Here is a 20272-nt window from a genome sequence, read left to right on the forward strand (position 1 = left end):
CTTGAATCTGTATTTGTACCTTTAGAGCTCCCTTTTCTAGATTTGCAACCACAAAATTTGGTGTATTTTATTAGGATATTATATGATAGATCGACACAAACTGGTGGATGAAGTGATTCCAAAAAAGACAGATTAAACCTTTACTTCTCATCTAATCTTGCCTCAACAACTGTTTAATCAAGGCCTCAAGGGCTTGTGTCCTGCAACTTTTAGACGTGTCTGTGCTTCACCACACCTGAATCAAATAATGAGATCATTAGAAGGACTCTTGAGAACTTGATTGCTTAGTGAGAAGGTTCAGTTATTTGACTCAGGTGTGCTGAACCAGGAACACATTTGAAAGTTGCAAGACACCTGACCTGGAGACCTGGATTTGAAGACTCCTCCTCTAGATCTTTGAGGTCTGCTATTAGCTATCATGAGGTCCAAATTAAAGCACAGAGTAGTAAGAGCCTTTGATCCTAAATTGTGGAACAGATTGTATCTTCACCTCAATTCCTCCCCAACATTATACATTTCTGAAAACCATTTGAAAGCTAAATGTTATCCCTTAGCTTTTAATCATAATGAGATGTGTCCATTCTAATTGTGTGATAGTTCTTACTAAAGTTTCTCATTTTATCCATATTGAAACTGTTGCTTTAAATCTACTATATAAATGAAAATCCAAGAAGTATGAATAATTTAGCTAGAAACTGTAATAATCTGTGCAGTACACAAAAATCTGGTCTGCACAAATTGAGGAACCATTCAAAAAAGAAACCAGTTAAAGCAAAATGTGAAGCAGTCTTAATCTTAAACTTCTGACAAAACAACAGTTTTTCTTTTATTGAAGAACTATCGCTGTCGAATAACAGTTTTGTATTTTGTTTTAAAGTGAAGTAATAAAATGTTGATCACCCATTTTACTACAAATGTACTGCTCTTGTGATTTCATAATTTCGTCGCTAGGGGGAGACGCCCAATGGCTGTCGCCGTGAGAACCAGGAAGAGTTGTGACTAAAACACAGCTGTACGCCGTAGCTAACAGATAAGCTAACAGGCTAACCGCAGTGGTGGGTGAAAATATCAAGATCCGCTGGTCAAACGAAGCACCTCGTCGGACACTTTTAGAAACGGAATTGACAATGGGTAAAGGTGGAGGCACTTTTGAGAGGCTTCTGGGTGAGTTCACACCATATTCCTTTAATAGTTATCAGCTTTTATTCAACCGTGAGTCTGAAAGTGCGATGTTTTACAGCATATTGTTTTGACAGGGCTGTGGCTCTAAGGCCAGCTAGCTTCTTTTAGCTTGCTATTGTTCTGAGGCCCTGACAGACTCGCTTAATTTATCAAAACAACTGGATAAGTTTGGAGATGCAGTTTATGTTGTCTATTCAAACGCCATGTTCTCGAGTCGCGGAAACTGCGGTTAAGGTAAATCCGACTGTCGGTGGAATTCAGATGTGTTTATGGCTCCTTAACGAAAGTATATAAGCTAACAATTAAATCATTGCTGACAGCTAATATGTAGTTATTTACATGTCAAGATAGAGAGGAAAAAATCAAATTGTTAGGTTGTCATTTCTGTAGCTGGTTAAAGTGTTTTCTTTTTAGAGATTATAAGAAGTCCATTAAGTAGCTGCTAGCGTGATATAATTAGAAACGAATGTTTAAATAGTATTTATAGACTCTCTTCTCAATGTAGTAGATTAGTGACTGTAACATGGGAAGAGTCATCTAATTCTACATCCATTCATTTGAGATTTTCAAAAAATTATAAATTAAAAAACGATTTTCTTGGATTAGGTCAGTTGGAGAAATAAAATGATACGGGTACAAATTCATATTTTTAGTGACAAGAAAATTCCAGGTTCCTTTTCACCAGGTGATGAAATACCCATCACCCCAAATTAAATAAACAAATTCTATTTTTTTTTTTTTTATCACCATGTTATTGCTGGTTCATCGACTTCGACCTGCTGCTTGTCTTTACAGCAAGTAACAAAACCGTACTAGTCGAATGTGGAAGCTGGTAACACTGCTAAACTTAAAGGAGAGGAGTGTTTACAATATGTATTTACCATTGAAATCACAATGGTAAATGTGAAACATGGAATATTTCACAAAATATGTAATAATACTTGAAAAAAATCTTGAGATTTTTTTTTATATCGTGTTGCCCTAGTTGAAGATATTCTGAAAGATTGTGTAAAATTTAACACATAACGATATTGGTTTGAAAGCCACAGAATTCAACTCGGAGCCAATCAAGACAACACAAACCTACAGTTTCATTCTACATGGCCTCGTTTCTTTTAATTCATATAAAAATGGGGATTATTTGGAATGTCACATGGATTTGGTCCGTTTGGAATTACTGGAAAATTGACCCTGATTAGTTAATTTTGTAACTCGTTAGTTATCTCTATTACTGCAGACAACCAGAGCAACTTGGTGATTAGTAACTGTAATTTCGAAGACCAACTGATGAAAATCTCGTCTTAATAAAATGTTTTGAGTATAATGCTGGGGGGGACATTTCTTCTTCAAGAAACAATTTCTCTGTCAGTTTAATTATTTTTCTGTTTTAGTATTTCAGTGAATTCTGTGGATAAATAATCACAATTTAATTCAGTTATACCATGTCTGCATAATCCTCACAATTTTCATTAATTATGGCTTCGATTCTCATTTAGTTTCTTGTTAAGTTTGAGATATTATGATCCTTGGTCAAAAATGACTGTGTAATCTGCTGCAGGTGGATGATATTTAAAGTCACATAACCACATTTCCTGTTGACAGAGTATAGATCATAAGTGGGTATGAAATATGGTCCCTTCAACAGGTCCTGGTGTGAACAGCTTTTTTTGTCCACCAAAAGTCAATAAACTGAATTATGTATAAAAGCATATCTAATGGTGAAGAATATTCAACTAAATTGTTTACAAATAAAAGAAATTCCAAGGTTATGTTAACCTTTCTTCGACCATTCTGGTTTAACAAAGTATGTCGCCTGAAGCACAAAGTCTGTAGTTATCAAGGTGATCATTAAGCTACCCAGGCTATCTTCTACTGTACTAGAGGCCTCTCACACTTGCAAATTAAGTTTCAAAAGTCTTGCAATGAAGAAAGTCTTGAATTAATTAGGGAGCTAAACATAAAGGTGCTGAACTTTTGGATTCTAAAGGAAAGTTAGAGGGCATCTGTCAGCTGAATATTTTAAATAATGTGGGCAAAAAAAGGAACAATAAAGAAGCAACAATTATAATTACGTACAGGAAGGTAATCTGAAACCAATCCAGTTGTGGGTCAGTGTTAAAAAGAAAGCTGTCTATTTGAGGAAAGAAAACAACTTTCTGTTGGCCACAGAAACAGGCTAAAATTTCCTCCAGACTAATCCAACCACCAAGTATTTTTAAATCTCACCAATTAGGATCACACAAGATTTTAAAATGCAAAGGTTTTTTAGTGACTGGTGGATAAAAGTTGATTTTATCTGAATGATAAATGGTAAACTATGCTGTTGTAATTGTTAAACTGTGTTTTTCAAATCTTTTGCATCATTAAATAGTAAATTTTTGCTGCTCACAGATAAAGCAACCAGTCAGCTGCTACTGGAGACTGACTGGGAGTCTATTCTTCAGATCTGTGATCTCATTCGGCAAGGAGACACACAGTGAGTCTTTTAGTCTGATATCCTTAACTATCATATCTTTAGTATATATGACTTTTGAATGTAATAGTAAATGTTTTGTCTCCCTGAAGAGCTAAATATGCTATTGCTGCCATTAAGAAGAAACTGAATGACAAAAATCCCCATGTGGCGCTCTATGCACTTGAGGTAAGAAGCTATAAGGGGGAAAATTAGAAATTTGATCGTGAGGGGAACTTTATAAAGTTTTTGAAATCCCCATTTTATTCATTTTAATCAAGCATAAAAGGCAAACTTCATGTTTTACTTTTTTGTGTTGTTTTACAGGGGTTTGAATATGGATTTGTAAAGATGGCTTTTCTACTAGAATTGTGTACTTTTTCATTTGTTTGTAGTTTTTGCAACTATTTTAAACATAGTGACAGAAAACCTCCAGGTTTTTGTCAGCGGCTATTTTCCAAAGCTATGAAAAACAAAACGGAATAGAAAATTTTGGGGAATTGAAATAAACATGAGAATGAGAGGCTATTACATTTAGATTAGATACATTTAGATTTACATTACATTTAAAATGGCCGCCTCTCTTCAGGTTCTGGAGTCGGTGGTGAAGAACTGCGGTCAGACGGTCCACGATGAGGTCGCAAGTAAGCAAACCATGGAAGAACTGAAGGATCTATTTAAGGTGGTCTTCTTCTGAATTTTAAAACAATCTAAATCTCTTCTGTCCTGTTTCAATTGTCTTTTAAATTTTCACTCAACTTTAACCTCTTATTTAACTTAACCTAATTATGCAGTTTGGCATATATTTGTTTCTTCATGACAGTTTTCCATTTTGAAGAGTTTATTGCTTTTATTATAGACATTTTCCTGGAGTCGAGTTCGGCGTCGCTATATTATTCTTATATAGAATAGAATATACTTTATTGATCCACAAGAAAATTATTATTCATTAGTAGGTGGAAGTAATGCATATTTGACCTTTTGACTAAAAATATTTCTGTGCAACTTTACATTAGGTCTCCAGGTTTAAATAACAATTCAAACATTTTTGAGAAATTGGGAAAGAGCCGTTTTGGTTTCTCCTGGATGTTTTGTCCCTTTCTCACCCTTTTATCTGACTCAATCAGTGCCCATTGCTCTCCTTCTGCTGCATGTGTTGCAGCATGAGCTAGCAATATCTGATTGGTTCACACTGCATCACGTGACTCTAGATTTTTTTAAGTGCATTCTTCTTACAACTTCCTGCTGAGGTAATTGTCTTGTGACATGAGTGTTTTCGCATCACAAAACCAGCAGGGGAATTTCTCCCTTACTTCTTATGGTCTCACTAAATACTGTTGAATTCATTTGGCTTGTTATGACAACAAAAGTTGTTTTTATTTAAAAAAGGAAAAGGTTCACTTCAGATGTGTTAAGGCTCCTTGTTGACTGTGATTTGTTTTATTACTCTCAGAAACAGACGGAACCAAATGTCAAAAACAAGATTCTTTACTTGATCCAAGCCTGGGCTCATGCTTTCAGAAACGAACCCAAGTACAAGGTGGTTCAAGACACCTATCAGATTTTAAAAGTGGAAGGTAAGTGTTCAGAAGCTGTATTTATAACTATATAAATACTTATATGACTTATCTCACCTGAAATGAATTGCATACATTTTGTACTCTGAACTGCTTTTTCTTATATATAGGTCATGTATTTCCTGAGTTTAAGGAGAGTGATGCCATGTTTGCAGCTGAGAGAGTGAGATTTTTATCCTGTTTTAATGACTAATTTAGTGCTTTTTTTTTAAATGATAAAAAGCAGACTCTTATTGATGGCTTGAGATAAAGAAATATGTATGTTCCACTTTATCTAATACCTCATATTCACCTTCTGCAGGCCCCTGACTGGGTTGACGCTGAGGAGTGTCACAGGTGCAGAGTCCAGTTTGGAGTAATGACCAGAAAGGTGGGCTGGGCTTCCTCCTAACTGAAGATTTTGTGGTTTTTTTCCTCCTTATATCAAAGCGGTTTGTCTGGTTGACTCCTTAAAGCTGCAGCTCAGGATTTACTTGGATTTCTGCTCCTTGCTTTTCCAGCACCATTGTCGAGCCTGTGGGCAGATTTTCTGTGGGAAATGCTCATCTAAGTACTCCACCATTCCAAAGTTTGGCATCGAGAAGGAAGTGCGTGTGTGTGAGCCCTGCTTTGAGCAGCTAAACAAGTGAGTTTCCCTGACCAAAGTGCAGGAGTGTCTCTGAATATAAAACTAAAGTGTGTGTCGTCTGGCAGAGATGTTACGAATATGCAGAAAACTTATTGTTTCCCCCTCCACCGCAGATACAAAAAGCACATTAATCTCTAAAATAAGATATGAAAATGTAGGCAAATATTACTTGCAGCTTCAGAGTATGATGACAGCAGTGTTTCCATGTAAGCAGTGAACAAACCGGCCATGTTTCTGAGCTTCTGGTAATATTTTGTAACTGTGTGAATGTCACTGTCTTTTTGTTGTTGTTGTTTTATGAAAAAAGAAAAAAAATTCTCTTCCATTTTTTTTTTTATCCATTTTGAGGCTTTTCCTCAAATTTTTGTCAGTAACTCCAACAACACCACATGTAAATGTCGACAATGTACAGTTTCTGAATTCAGTAATGCACAGATAATCATGTTTTGAAGTGAACTGTAATCTGTAGATGTCTGTAAACTAATAATTTAGTAAATATGTCCTGCTAGTGCTCATTGTTGCTTGTTTGGTGTCTGGAGAGTCACAGGTGTTTGCATCAACATGCTCTTCTCTAATTCACAAGGTTGTTTGTCCCCCCTGAACCCCCTTCCCTCACCAGCCACCCCTCCCTCTCTCCTCCTCTTAGGAAAGCCGAAGGTAAAGCCCCCTCCTCCTCCTCCTCAAGCTCCACTGACCTGCCTCCAGAGTATCTGACCAGCCCACTGTCCCAACAGTCTCAGGTATTTTCTTACTTTAGTCTGTGAAATATGTACAAGAGCTTCAAAGGTAATTGATCATTTATAATCTTAAACTCATTAGTTCAGAAAAATCCAACCTCTAATTTCAATGGATAAAGAAACGCATCTTAATAAATATTTATTAACTAAATGACTGGCAGGACAAAGTAAACTAAAGTAAACTGGATCATTTTAAGTGGACCTGTTTGAGTTGCGTGTGAAATTGTCATTTAGGTTTTAAGTTGATTCTTAAATTTAGTAAAGAAACGTACAGAGAAGCCTCTTTTTGCATCTTTGGCCCAAGGTTTTCTTTGAAAAATCTTTTTTAAATGTATATTTTGTCTTTGTTATAAAATTGTATCTACTTCTAACAATGTAGCTATTTATTAGAAATATTAGTCATTATTCACTCGTGTGTCATATATTGATTTCAAGTACATGTACTTAAAATCAAGTTGGATTTTTCAAAATTGTGAGGTTATGATGCTACAGCAAGAGATTAATTTGTTTTAAGTTTTTTGCAGACTTTTCCTTGCCTTGTAGATGAATTGTGTGACTATATCTTTTCCTTCATCCTTGGAGTGTCGAGTCTCTTATCTTTGGATGTTTTTCTTGCCTCTGTTTCTGACCAGATGCCTCCAAAGAGAGATGAAGCAGCTCTGCAGGAGGAGGAGGAGCTGCAGCTGGCCATTGCTCTTTCCCAAAGCGAGGCAGAAGAGAAGGAGAGAATGGTGGGTTATAGTTGCATGGCTGACTGACTAGTTGATTTAATGCTAGTTTGTCAGATGGGGGAAAAAAAAAACTAACTCATTTGGTCACTTGCAGAGACATAAGAGCTCGTACTCGATGTATCCCAAAGCTGATCCCACCCCAGTGACCTCCTCAGCACCTCCAGTCAGCACCCTCTACACTACAGTGGTAATAACAAACATTAGTGTCATATTCATAAACAAATATGATTGCACAGCACGTACTTTATAAATATGTTTCCTTATGGATCACTTTTAAACATTTGTGTGTTCCAGAACTCCTCTGCTCCGTCTGCCGAAGACGTAGACCCTGAGGTACGATCAGCACAATGCCTTGAATTTGAATTAATTTATTCATATTATCACTGAAGTAGTATCTTAACAGTAACCAAGAAATCATGATCTGACATCATTTTTTTATAAAAGTATGACTGATTAAACTTTAGCTTTAATAACATAAAGCTACATAATTTTTTTAAAGTTTAATCAGTCATACTTTTATAAAACAAATTTATGTCAGATCATGATTTCTTGGTTACTGTCAAGTTGTCATAACGAAGACATTTTGAATAATGTCAACTTTGTATTTAAGTGTCATGATTTACCGAATGACACTTTATGACAACAGTCATAAATATTCACGAAGACTCACTCATGTTTATGATGGTGTCATGACAGTCTTATTCACAACCCATCAAATAAAGTGTTACCCCACTTTTTCATTTTTAATTGTCTTAATTGTAGTTGGCGCGCTACCTGAACAGAACATACTGGGAAAAGAAGCAGGAAGACGCTCGGAAGAGTCCCACCCCCTCAGCTCCTGCTCCCGTGTCGCTTGCTGAGCCCCTTCCACCAATCAGCCAGCCTGTTGAAAGTCACGTCCCCGTCCAGCCCGTCAGCATAGTCGAGGTATGTCCAAATTTTACACGGACGTCCAGGCACATGTTAAACTGACCTGGGTCTGTTTAGCATGTCTTCTCTGTTGCTGCTTCCTCAGCAACCATACCAGAACGGCGAGTCGGAGGAGAACCACGAGCAGTTTCTCAAGGCTCTGCAGAACGCTGTCACCACGTTCCTCAACCGCATGAAGAGCAACCACATGCGTGGACGCAGCATTACCAACGACAGCGCCGTGCTGTCCCTCTTCCAGTCCATCAACAACATGCATCCTCAGCTGCTGGACATCTTGAACCAGCTGGACGAAAAGCGATGTGAGTTTCTGCTTTGTGAATGTCTTTCTGTCTTACGTCCAGTCCCTGAACTGTGGCCTCCTGAATGTTGTCAGTGTACTATGAGGGGCTGCAGGACAAGTTGGCGCAGGTGCGCGACGCCCGGGCCGCCCTCAACGCGCTCCGTGACGAACACAGGGAGAAGCTGCGCAGAGCTGCAGAGGAGGCAGAGAGGCAAAGGCAGATCCAGCTAGCACAGAAGTTGGGGATCATGAGGCAGAAAAAGCAGGTAATGTTTTTTTGTTTTTTTTTCCACTAATAACAGATGTGTTGTTGTAATATTCATTACCATTCTAACATGTTTACTTGACCTTCAGGAGTACCTGGAGATGCAGAGGCAGTTGGCCATTCAGCGCCTCCAGGAGCAGGAGAAGGAGAGGCAGATGCGTTTGGAGCAGCAGAAACACACCGTCCAGATGAGAGCCCAGATGCCTGCTTTCTCTCTGCCCTACGCCCAGGTACTCATTGCTTCAGTCCAGTAAAAGAACAATCCAACCTTTTTTTAATAAAATATTTTTTATTCTGTTACGCAGATGCAGTCTTTGCCTCCTAATGTCGCTGGAGGGGTGGTATACCAGCCTGGTGGTCCACCCAGCTACCCTGGCACCTTCAGCCCAGCTGGTTCTGTGGAGGGCTCGCCTATGCACAACATGTACATGAATCAGCCGGGGCAGGCTGCACCAGGACAGTACCAGGCCATGCCCCCTGCTCCCACAGGTCTCTAGTTTCACCAGAAAGTCTGTTATGTTTACGGTTTGCTCCCAGTTAATTCATAAAAACATGATTCTTTAAAATTACACCACAGTAAATTGTCTGCTGACACCAGCTGCACAGAACATCTCGACCTCTGAACCCAGCAGTGTGATAACTGTGTCAACACTGCTTTTATTCTGCTCATCCACCATCAGTAGTTGAAACACAGAGTTCCAGCCTCTACCATGGTTATTAAAATTTATGTAAATGTGCTGTGATAAAGATCTACTTCATACTCCTTATGGAAAGGAGTCCTGTCTGTACTGAGATCAATTTGTGTTTCAACTTTAGATGTTTTTGAAACTCGTTATCTAATAATCCAAGAGGAATGTGGCGCATGCCTTTATAAGTAAACTTTATTCTGAAAGGCCATCTTAATCACTTTTTCACTACCAATTTATTTCCGTTCTTGATGTGGAGATTATGTTGAAAATATTATAACCTATGACATTTTGAAGCATCTATTTTATTGTAAAAGCCCAAAGTGTAATATTCCAACATGTGTACTACTGAGTCTCTTATTTTGAAGAGTTTTTATACATTTCATTTGGGAAGCTTAAATCTTTTATTCACTGCCAGTTGAAGTCGATAAAAAGTTTCTCTCCAATATTCAAATTTATTAATAAGTTTGCTTATTAGCTTGTTGCGCAAGAAAGAATTGTGTTTGTTACATCTGGCAACATCTGCAAACTGTGGCTCAACAGTACCAGCTGAGGGTGAGGATCATTACAATCCAGTAAGATGTGATGAAGATTTTAGAAACGGTTGTCAATGTTTTTGTTATCTATTACCGCCATGTTGGAAGGGCTGTATATTTACATATTGTTGGAAAACCTGCTTTTTTTTTAGCTTGATGATCTTCCCTCATCATGAATCATAAGTGCTGTTATGCATATATTTCTTTATGAAAATGATGGTGTTTTAAGGCAGTGGTCCCCAACCTTTATAGTGCAGCGGACCGGTCAACCCTTCATAAATGTCCTGCGGACCGGGGCGGGGGTCCGCGCCTTATAAGTATCGAGACTGACGCCGTTGTTTCTTACTCATTATGCTGCATGTTGGCGCGCAAGACGTAACCGACAGCATCCGGTTTGGGATTTTCAAAATAAAAGCTCCTCCAGACTCAATACATAGAACGGACATATTTAATAATTTCTTGCGCGGCCCGGTACTAATTGATCCGCTGACCAGTACCGGTCAGTTGGGTACCGGCCAGTCAGTAATCATACCCACAGAAGTTGTAACATTTTAATGTGTGTGACTATTTATTTTATTTGATTTTTGCCAGATCCCAACATGGTAAGTGCATATATGTACCAGCCTGCAGGCACCAACGGACAGCCTCCTCCAGGCCAGGCCCCGCCCACAACCAGCCCACCCTACTCCAACTATCAGCCCACGCCCACTCAGGCCTACCAGGTGCGAATGCCTCCGTCCGAATGTTTGATCATTTAAAACTGAAACCGGTTCGTTTGAGTTTATGATGCCTTACTGTTCTGTGTTGTGTGCAGAATGTGGTCTCCCAAGCCCAAAGCATCCCCCCCATGTCACAGGCGGCTCCCACCAACGGCATGGCCTACATGAGTTACCAACCGTACAACATGCAGAACATGATCTCCGCGTTGCCAGGGCAGGACCCCAACATGGCCCCACAACAGCCCTACATGCCGGGACAGCAACCCATGTACCAGCAGGTTGGTTAAATATTGGTGTATTCTTTACTAAATGTTCATTAACTACAATTCACTTTTAAATATACTATTTTTCTCTTCTTTTTTTATTTTTTATTACGTAGCCAACACATACAGTTCTAGTTCTGTTAAAGTGCTTTAAGTAGTCAGTATTGCTGAGAAAGTGGTTTTATATTAATGGAGTCCATCATGATGGTGCCATGTGGGTGTTAATGTTGTGGATAAAGGACTCAGCATTGGAGAGCCACAGTTTAGAGTCCGAGCTGTGACAGTAGCCAAGCTGTTGAATGGTTAAACCAGGAAGTTCCCGTCGTTGGTTCGGCCACTTCCCCGTCTGAGAGGATTACATTAAACATGGAGAAAAAGATCAGAAAGAGCGCCCTACTGAGACGCCATCTGTTGATAGAGAGGGGTCAGAGCAGTGCCAAGAGTCATACAATGCTTTGCAAAAGTGTTCTTTTTGTAGCTTGTAGATAATCCAAAACTGGTTTTGTCAACGTGTTTTGTGAAGACCTTATTTATTGCTGCTGGATGTTGGCCCTTCAGGTCACTTATGCACTTCTTAAGTAGAGTAATTCCTCTGTAGGACTATGTTAACATTAACTATGTGGTTCCTGCAAGCTCACTCCTGCGACTTCTATTCAGAAACTCCGGGTTATTTTAAAATGTCTTTTCACTAATCTTTCTGTTTTTTTTACCTTTGTGTTTACATTTTGACAGGTTGCTCCCCCTGGTGGCCCGCCACAGCAGCAACAGCAACCCCAGGCACAACAGCAGGTCCCTCAAGCGGTTCCCGGCAGTGCAGAGGCACAGCTCATCTCCTTCGACTGAAAGCTCCCACACTGCAGAGTTTCACACACTACACCTTCTCTCTTCCTTTAACACCCCTTTCCTGGACTCAGAGGTTTCCCTTTGGAAATATAAACTAAATTCCCACCTTCCACCTTGCTGTGATGTTGTGGCAAAGTGAAATGTTGTGATGATGTTGCAGAACTGCTGCTCTCCTTGCCTCTTCCCCCGTGAAATGAGGGAATATGGGGGTAAAGCTGCTACGGAGAGCCCCAAAAACCCCCATCTTCTGTCATCTTTCGGCTGATGTGTATGTTGTATTTCTTTATTAAGCGAATAACTGAAGCGCAAAAATAATAATCAGTCGTGTTCAAGACAACATGAATAAGAAAATATGATACTATTTAGAAAAAAAGTAAGACGAGCCTCTTTTGTTTCATATTTTTCTAAAATAAATCATTAGCACGTTGAATTGAGGTTTTCGGAAATGGAAGTGGAATATTACAACCTGTTTTGTCAGCAACTGAGGAAACATCCGTCTGTGGTGATAAAGACGCTGTGGCTCAGGTGAGGGCTGTCTGAGTTGTGAAAGCTGGCCATCATTTGGTTTTCCAGGTGTCTGGTACAAATTTTGTTTCTTTCTATTTTGGGATTTATTTTTTGTGCGCAGTTTGGACTGTGGAGTGTCTGAATATAGTTTCTAAAATCTATATTTAAATGCATTAAAGGGATGCTATAGAAATGTTGTCTAACCCTTGCTGAATAGCTCAATAACTGCATTTTACTGTTGGCTACCAACAAATACTAAAATCAGCCTGGAAACCTTAACCACGACATGCAACCTTTTTTTTAATAACATGTCAGTTGTTGCCAAGTAAAACATGACATGGCTGAAACAAGTGTAGATTTAATTCATGGTCATTCTGGTGTAATAGTTGAACTGCGAAGAAAGTTCAGGTGGGCACTCTTTCTCAAGTGTACTTGTTTGTTGTTTTTTGTTGTTTTTTTTTTTAGAAATATGGAAATGCTTATAGAATGAAAATGTGCTGCATGTATGTATCACACTTTCTGTATCTCTTCAGTTTCCATGTGTGAACTTCTTTAATTCCATCGTTCTGATCTGACTTTAAAGTAATTTTAAAACTATATTTAATAAACTTCAGATTCTTACTGTCAACTTGCTTCAACTTTGTCTTATTTCCCACCTGGATTAAATAAATTGCATCTTTCATTTCTATCATGTTCATCCAAATAAATGCAAATTAAATACACTTTTAAGGAAGTTGCGATACACAGATGAGACATGAACAGTGCATTTAATACTCTATAAATACATGTGACAATACAAAAAAGCTATTTTTTTCAGTTATTTTACAATATTTAGAATGTACAAAGGAAAAAAAAAACCATAAAAAATAAAGGTGTGGTAAACAAAACAGATGTGGAGACCTGATGAGAGGAAATGACATGCTGGTAGATTATGTACATCCAACCAAACTAAACTGTATAAAATGTTCTCAGATTTCTAATGTATGTAAGTAAATTAACCATTTTCACAATAATATTCCATCCAGAATTTGCTAAAGTATATGGTTGTGATTTTCTTGTGCTCTTCTGTCCTGTGGTTTTGTTAAACAATGTCTGCCTACAGAGATGATCTTCAGAGTTTCCTAAAGATGAGGCATTTGTAGTAGTCTTCCATCTCAACCTGAAAGTAAAATTTCACATGCATAAAATATATGGCGACACTTTATTTGACGGGGTGTGCATAAGACTGACGTGACACCATCATAAACATGACATAACATCTGTCATGAACATGAAGGAGTCTTTATGAATGTCAGACTGTTGTCATGCAGTGTCATTCGGTAAATGTCGACACTTTTAATGCAAAGTTGCTTTAAAAGTTGCATTGAGAGTCCATTAAAAGTGGCAACTTTGCATTAAAGCGTCATTATTTACAGAATCATGCACAGTTGGCACTTTTAGTGCAACTTTTAAATCAACTTTGCTTTAAAAATGTCATTTACCAAATGACCACAGTCAGACATTCATAAAGATTTATTAATGTTCATGGCAGGTGTCATATTTATGACAGTGTCATGTCAGCCTTATGCACACCCCATCAAATAAAGTGTTGCCAAACATATCTTGGTGTTTGTACAGTAAATACATTGAGAGTTTTTGGCACATTATTTCTCACCATTCTCTCCAAACGCAACCCGTTTCCGTAGGCCTGCTGTCTCAGGACATCGAGGTCTGGAAGACCCCACTCTGGATTCCTGTCCAACAGAATGAAGCTTTATTTAAACAGTTGTGTGTTTAAATATTATTTTTACCAATCAAAACTGTTTTTATCTGTCTTAAATGATGCCAATGTGTAAAGATGTTCAGTATCAGTTAACTTTAAGAAGTGCGTATCGAATGTAGAGGCAGCGATTTATTAATGTTTCAGCAGCTTGTTAATGGGTTTTATAAATGCATTTTGGAACACCGTCGTTTTGAGAACATTCAAGATTCTGATCTGGTCCAAAATAAAAATTTTGTTTGATATCTCTGATTTAAGTAAAAACTAAATTCCTCAAAATTTCAACAAGATCTTAAAACACTCAACAATAAAACAGTAAAGAAGTTATCTAACATGCCAACATATTTCCAACGATGTTTCTGAAAATTGTGAGCAGCTCCATTATGTTCATATAAACAATGAAAACAGTTTTTACTCACAGTTTCCGCAGTTCTTCATCTAGAACTTCATTACAACTTGGTGTAATGATGCCATTGACGGCATAGACCTGAAAAATATTTAGCAAGGTGTCAGTTTTTAAAGCCTGTTGTGGGATCATGTTTTTGTACATTGTGACCATAACCATAAATGTCATATCAGTGGATAATAAGCAGTTTTTTATAATTGAACAAAAGAAATGGGAACTGATTAAACAAGTTTTAACTTAGTCTGGATTTATTGTACTTAAAGTGTGAATCATCTGAGATGTTTCAAATTGTTTAAAGACACTGTAATTTAAACTTCTGAATTTAAAGAAAGTTATAGAAATCTCTAATTAAGCTCCTCATTATTCTGATATTTATCCAATAGAGATTATTGTGGTAATCCTGACTGACACAAACATTAAAAATGTGTCTTTGTCTTCTATTAATACATAAACACATATTTTTGTTCTCTGTGGATTAAAGTAAATTCACATTTGTGCAAAAGATTCTCCGTTTAAAACTTTACTCAACCGGTGTGGATGAGAAGCAGTTCAAATGGCTCATTAAAATATCCAAATGATTGCGACATTCATAGACGTGATGACTGAATATCATAATCTGACTTTAACTGTACGTTCAACTTGATGATGATGTGAAGTGTGTAACATAGCAAGTTGTTTACAACATACCCCATATGTTATCAAAAGGCCATTTGGTTTGAGGATCTGTCCTGCTCCACTGATTACACCCTTTGAAAGATATTAGATGCAAAAGTGACATTGGTTATCAATGTCTGAGCTTCTCAAGAGTGGCGGATTTCCAGCTGGTCTTTCAGATGCCTACCTGTGCTGTTTTGAAGGAGCTGTACTGCAGTAGGTTAATGGCGATAATAACATCACAGGAGTTACGAGAAACACCTGCCCATTTGTCCCAATGTTCGCTTGCATCCAGCAGGACTGGCTGCAGCACAGTTTTCACCTGGGTTGCAGCTATATATGCCTTTATGCTGAAAATGAACACGCATCCCTTCACTTTTTACATGATTTGTTGAAAAAAACAACAAGAAAACAACGGACATTTTTGTGAGAGACAAACCTGTCTAGGCACTCCTCTTTGATGTCCGAAGGCTGCCAGGTAACAAAAGGTAGCTTCTGTGCAAACCGTATGACATGCTGTCCTGTTCCGGACCCGATCTCTAAAGCAAACAACTGCTTATGGGACTGATCGTCCAGCACGTCTTCAAGCACCTCACAGATAGCCTCCCAGTTCCTCTCCGCCTGCGGAGAGAGCAGCATGATCTGGAAGAAAGACAGAACAACAGGTCAAATCTTTATGTCAAATGTATTAATCTCTTATACCAAAGGTTACATCTTACCCTCTCTTCTGGTGGGTTACAGAGTTTATCTAAGAAGTGACATATTGGTGTAGAGTAGACATGTAACAGCAGATGGGTTGACAGATTACCAGGTTAAGAGGATTCACTCTGCGCTCCACCTTATGGTAGTAAGGCTAGGACACAAGCGTAATTGAGGACAAAAAATAATATAAATTCTACAAAGGTGCGTTTGAGTAGTGTGATACAACTAATTAAGTGAAAACGATGTTTAATGTTTTACATTAATCATTTAAATTAATGTAAAACATTGATTTGGCTCAAGTACATTTTTTTCAGCCACAAATTAAATGTTGTGATTTTTTTTTTGTTGCATTGTATTAAACATTAATAAAAGGACAGTTATCAAAAGTTTGATAGAAAACAAATAGAGTATTTTTCTGACAACTTAAACCAAGTGCATTTTGTAACATCACAATTATTAGCAAAAGAAAAACTTGTCTCTGTATGAACTATGTAAATTAACCATCAAATTTAATTAAAATCCAAAGTCTGGTTGTAGTGATGGGCTCACTGAACGTACAGAGACACATAAAGACAAATACAAAGTCAGCCTTCTATTTCCAGGATTTAAGGACTAATGTCCCTGCAAGATCTAAAGAAACTCACCTATGTGTTTACTGTGACAGTGTCCACAAGTCTGCCTAAAACATCAATCAGACAACTACTTGACAACTGCACTGGCTCTCTGTAGCTCAGAGAATAGATTTTAAAAATGCTTTTGTTAGTTTATGAACCACTCAGGTCTTCTTTGCATCCACAGAATCGGATCCAAACATGGAGACGCAGCACTCAGTTTTTATGCTTCTCTAATCTGAAACAAACTTACAAAAAAAAAAAAACAGCAAAAACGTAGACCCTGAATTCCTTTAAATCAAGGTTAAACCCCATTTATTAAGAGATGTCTTTGACTAATAATAACTGGAGCATAAATTAATTCTAGTCTGGAATGCAAATTCGTATAAGTTCTCTTTATTTTGACACTAATGTTTCTTTTTTGTTTTTTTCATTGGACAAGTGAACAGAGCATTTGCTACCGGCTACTTGCTCCAGTTTGTACTTATGAATTCTCAATATTGTCTTTCTAATATCTCTTCTAAATACCAGTCTTGATCACTTTGTTTGGCAGAACCATAATTACCTTGGCGCTTATTGTCCCCTAGCAGCTCCCGTAGGTTTTCTAACAGTTCGAGTTCATCTAATGCATTGTGGGTAGGTCAGGCACAGGGAGGACGCCATGTGCTGTTGAGGCTCTGGAATTGGACCTGTCTGCGCTCATCTCGGTTTGTTCTGTTTCAGTGGGACTTTGGGCTCCACAGCTCCGTTTAACGCCAGCATGTACTGCACCAGACGCTGCCTCCGGACCGCGGTGCGGGCCGCCGCGAACATTCACCGGTACGTGACCCTGCAACCCGCCGCTCATCTCTGCGTCTTCCTGGGGGTTTCTTCAAGGGCAGATAGCCAGTCTTTGATGCCGCTTTCATTGCATGTTATCAAGTATTTATCTCTGTTAACGTCGTGGAAATACTGCATGCTGTATTAGGCTGCAGTTTCATGTTACGCGAAGGTGTTTTAGATGAGTTAGCCGGTGATTAATCTCTTCTCTCTGGCTGCAGCTGCAGCATCATGTTACTATTTTACTGACGTTGTAAAACAAATCCAGACTTTAAAATCCACCCCGGGTGGATGGGCCTTTTTCTGTCTTCATTAGGTTGCTTTTACTGACACTTACAGTGACATTCTTTGGAGTTTGTTTATTGGTAATTTGTTGCCAGATATTTCAGATTTAAAAGTATATAAATATAAAAAAGAGACACCTGGAGAGAGCAGATTTGGCAACAATGTACGGTAACTTTCTACTGTTTTATAATGACATCGAGTTGCTAGTATGAAGCCACAGATACTTGTACTTCCGTATTTACCATGTAATGGGTAATATTTGAAAGTATCCAGGAATATATAAGACAGTTACCTTTCGTACTTTATAAAATATTGTAATTTAAAAAGTAAGTACTGCTAAAACTAAGGTGTCAAGTAGGTTTTATAAAAATGCTTAAGTAATATTTTTATATATATATATTCAAAATTATTGTTAAGATGAAATGTAAGAGAAATAGTATATCAAGAATGTGAATGCTTTAATAATGTAAATCCAGTACTGTGTGATAAAATTGATGATTGTGAAAATCAAAAACTAAAAAAAGTAATGAAATATTCCCAAAGCTGGCCAGATAATGACCAGATGCAGTCATGTGTTTTTCAGGCACCACCTTCAGCAGCAGACACCGGCTCTGTGTTCTGCCCGGCTTCTGAAAACCAGCTCCACCGCCTTTTCAGAAGCCTTAGCCACACCCCCACTGGACGGAGCCAAAGAGTACTCACCGAAAATCCAACAGCTGGTCAGCGACATCGCCAGCCTCACCTTGCTAGAAGTGTCAGACCTCAACGAGCTCCTCAAGGTTTGTGGAAAAAGTCCCTTTTTTTTAATGCTGAACCTGGATAACTGGAGTCTTCGGTCCAACTCACGTTTTTGGGGGTGGATCTTTTAATTCTCGCTTACAGAAAACTCTCAATATTCAAGATGTTGGAATGATGTCAATGGGAGCAATGGCTGCATCTGCTGTCCCTGCAGCTCAGGTACAATCTCTGACTCTGGTTGCCATAAAACAACATGATCTGATGACTTAAAATCTTAACATCTGGGTTGTAGTTTTGGCTGACATTGCTTGTTTTCCTTCTTGTGAAACCAGGCCACAGAAGAAGAGGTGCCAGTAAAGAAAGAAAAGACTCAATTCACAGTAAAACTGACAGAGTTAAAAGCAGCTGATAAAGTAAAGCTTATAAAGGAAGTGAAGAACTGCATCCAAGGCTTGAATCTGGTGCAGGTAAGAGTAATTAATGTCTGTTTATTTTATTGTTTGAAGGTTTTCACTAGTATATTTCTGTGCGAAAGATTATTTGGTGTTTGGTCAGCTGTAAAAAAAATGAGCAAACTTCTTGTAGATGATCACAAGGCAGAACAACTTGTAGTTGCATTTTGCAGGTTTGCATGAACAATATGTGGCTTATAGAATTAGCATCCTTAGTTAGATGAGATACGTGACAATATTGGTTTTTGAACAGTAAAACTATTGCCGGATTTCTGTGCTAGGCGCCGTTGGGACTTCTACAAATATTTGTTTTGTTGGAAAAGTAATGCATACGTAACATGTTAGTTGTGTTATTTAATCTGTCAGTGGCAAATGTCATACATGAACAGTATATGTGTAAATGAATCTTTTCATGCTGCTTAAAGAAGTGAGTTGCAGACTCCTGGTTGTTTTCCCATCTAAAGCAGCCGTGTAATCACTATGACTGAACCAAGAGTGATATAATGTTAAAGAAAATAAAAGTTGCAGAAAAATTAAGTCAGTTTCAGTGCTGATGGTTGTCTAATATTTAAATAAACATGTGCACCACTCAGTTTAATTACAACTACAGATTTTTGATGTCTTTGTCATCTTAATCTGATGCTCTTCAGTTAATATAATTTGCAGCTTTTTTATTTTATTAGTTTCTTTATATCCAAAATCTTGAGAACTGCATGAAGAACTACAAAATGTGCAATATTTTTATTCTACCAGATCAGTGTTGCAGATTGCCTCAGTCCAATCTTTTCTCTCTCTCTCTCTCTCACCTTTAATCAGGCTAAGAAACTGGTGGAGTCCCTTCCCCAGGAAATCCGGGCGAATGCGTCCAAAGACGAAGCAGAAAAACTCAAAGCGGCTCTGGAGGCAGCAGGTGGCACTGTGGTGCTGGAGTAAAGCCGTAGAACCACTCGCCCTGTTTACTCTGGAGTTTTGTTGTTCATGTGCTTCATCCATCATCTATATATATTTTTGTTGGGTTTTTTTTTACTCAAAAAGAAAAAAAAAGAGGATCTCAAGAGAAATGGAAAGAAAACCCATTTTCCAATGCTCCCATCCTTTAGCATTGTCAGGAGGGGTGCTACAACTTGGAGTGAACTTTCCAGAGAATCAACCTCCACAAATGACTGCCTGGTTATGCGCTCACGTGTTGTGTAGCTTGGAAGCTACAGAAATGCTGCCCTGGATGCCATAAGGAATCTGTGCATTACTCTGTGTTGATGTTCAACTGTTCACAGATAAAGGTTTGAGCTGCAGGAGAATGGTTACAGACGTGAAGGAACACCAAATGTGTGTAGTGCAGTGGATGTCAACGCTGAGTGCATTAAAGGTCTTAATAATGTCGTCAAAGTTGAATTATTCTTACTTCACTTGCTTCTTGGTCCTGAACATTTTGAAACATTCATAAGTATTTTCTAGATTGGTTCAATCAGTGCTTAAAGAAGCACTGTAAGTGAAAACTACAGTTTTACCC

General features: G+C 38.2%; 3 protein-coding genes across 6 annotated transcripts; 2 read left to right on the forward strand and 1 right to left on the reverse strand.

The window, feature by feature from the left end:
* Nucleotides 1-293: 293 nt before the first annotated feature.
* On the forward strand, nt 294-12964 carry hgs (hepatocyte growth factor-regulated tyrosine kinase substrate). 4 transcript variants are annotated; one of them, XM_044100255.1, is made up of 21 exons: nt 294-401; nt 952-1164; nt 3574-3658; nt 3748-3823; nt 4224-4316; nt 5088-5211; nt 5322-5374; nt 5513-5581; nt 5712-5836; nt 6459-6579; nt 7209-7307; nt 7402-7494; nt 7602-7640; nt 8070-8234; nt 8323-8536; nt 8611-8783; nt 8872-9012; nt 9088-9271; nt 10596-10726; nt 10819-11001; nt 11719-12964. In XM_044100255.1, the coding sequence occupies exons 2-21, from the start codon at nt 1128-1130 to the stop codon at nt 11827-11829; spliced, it is 2316 nt and encodes a 771-aa protein (XP_043956190.1). In that variant the 5' UTR covers nt 294-401; nt 952-1127; the 3' UTR covers nt 11830-12964. The 4 variants fall into 4 exon arrangements, with proteins under 4 accessions (XP_043956190.1, XP_043956193.1, XP_043956191.1 ...); XM_044100258.1 differs by having other exon boundaries at nt 6486-6579; XM_044100256.1 differs by having other exon boundaries at nt 5094-5211.
* A 263-nt stretch (nt 12965-13227) lies between these two features.
* Nucleotides 13228-17085, reverse strand: zgc:103625 (methyltransferase-like 26 B). Its single transcript, XM_044100271.1, has 7 exons — nt 17034-17085; nt 15595-15797; nt 15343-15505; nt 15189-15248; nt 14515-14582; nt 13991-14069; nt 13228-13495 (listed from the first exon to the last, which is right to left on the reverse strand). Exons 2-7 carry the CDS (start codon nt 15792-15794, stop codon nt 13448-13450), a joined length of 618 nt encoding a protein of 205 aa, XP_043956206.1. The 5' UTR covers nt 15795-15797; nt 17034-17085; the 3' UTR covers nt 13228-13447.
* mrpl12 (mitochondrial ribosomal protein L12) lies at nt 17040-20142 on the forward strand. The gene is made up of 6 exons (XM_044100269.1): nt 17040-17104; nt 17192-17287; nt 18156-18351; nt 18455-18529; nt 18643-18777; nt 19579-20142. Exons 1-6 carry the CDS (start codon nt 17094-17096, stop codon nt 19693-19695), a joined length of 630 nt encoding a protein of 209 aa, XP_043956204.1. The 5' UTR covers nt 17040-17093; the 3' UTR covers nt 19696-20142.
* Nucleotides 20143-20272: the final 130 nt, after the last annotated feature.

The sequence above is a fragment of the Gambusia affinis genome, linkage group LG19 (assembly GCF_019740435.1).
Source record: "Gambusia affinis linkage group LG19, SWU_Gaff_1.0, whole genome shotgun sequence".
Lineage (NCBI taxonomy): Eukaryota > Metazoa > Chordata > Actinopteri > Cyprinodontiformes > Poeciliidae > Gambusia > Gambusia affinis.

Excerpts from the sequence above, each read along its gene's own strand:
- zgc:103625 (XM_044100271.1), bottom strand. The coding sequence starts at position 15,794 with ATGCTGCTCTCTCCGCAGGCGGAGAGGAACTGGGAGGCTATCTGTGAG. Across the intron at positions 15,506-15,594 it reads AAAGAGGAGTGCCTAGACAG|CATAAAGGCATATATAGCTG; the intron begins GTTTGTCTCTCA and ends GTTCATTTTCAG. Across the intron at positions 14,070-14,514 it reads GATGAAGAACTGCGGAAACT|GAATCCAGAGTGGGGTCTTC; the intron begins GTGAGTAAAAAC and ends TCTGTTGGACAG.
- mrpl12 (XM_044100269.1), top strand. Across the intron at positions 18,352-18,454 it reads ACCTCAACGAGCTCCTCAAG|AAAACTCTCAATATTCAAGA; the intron begins GTTTGTGGAAAA and ends TCTCGCTTACAG. Across the intron at positions 18,530-18,642 it reads CTGCTGTCCCTGCAGCTCAG|GCCACAGAAGAAGAGGTGCC; the intron begins GTACAATCTCTG and ends TTGTGAAACCAG.
- hgs (XM_044100255.1), top strand. The coding sequence starts at position 1,128 with ATGGGTAAAGGTGGAGGCACTTTTGAGAGGCTTCTGG. Across the intron at positions 7,308-7,401 it reads CAGAAGAGAAGGAGAGAATG|AGACATAAGAGCTCGTACTC; the intron begins GTGGGTTATAGT and ends GGTCACTTGCAG. Across the intron at positions 8,784-8,871 it reads TCATGAGGCAGAAAAAGCAG|GAGTACCTGGAGATGCAGAG; the intron begins GTAATGTTTTTT and ends CTTGACCTTCAG.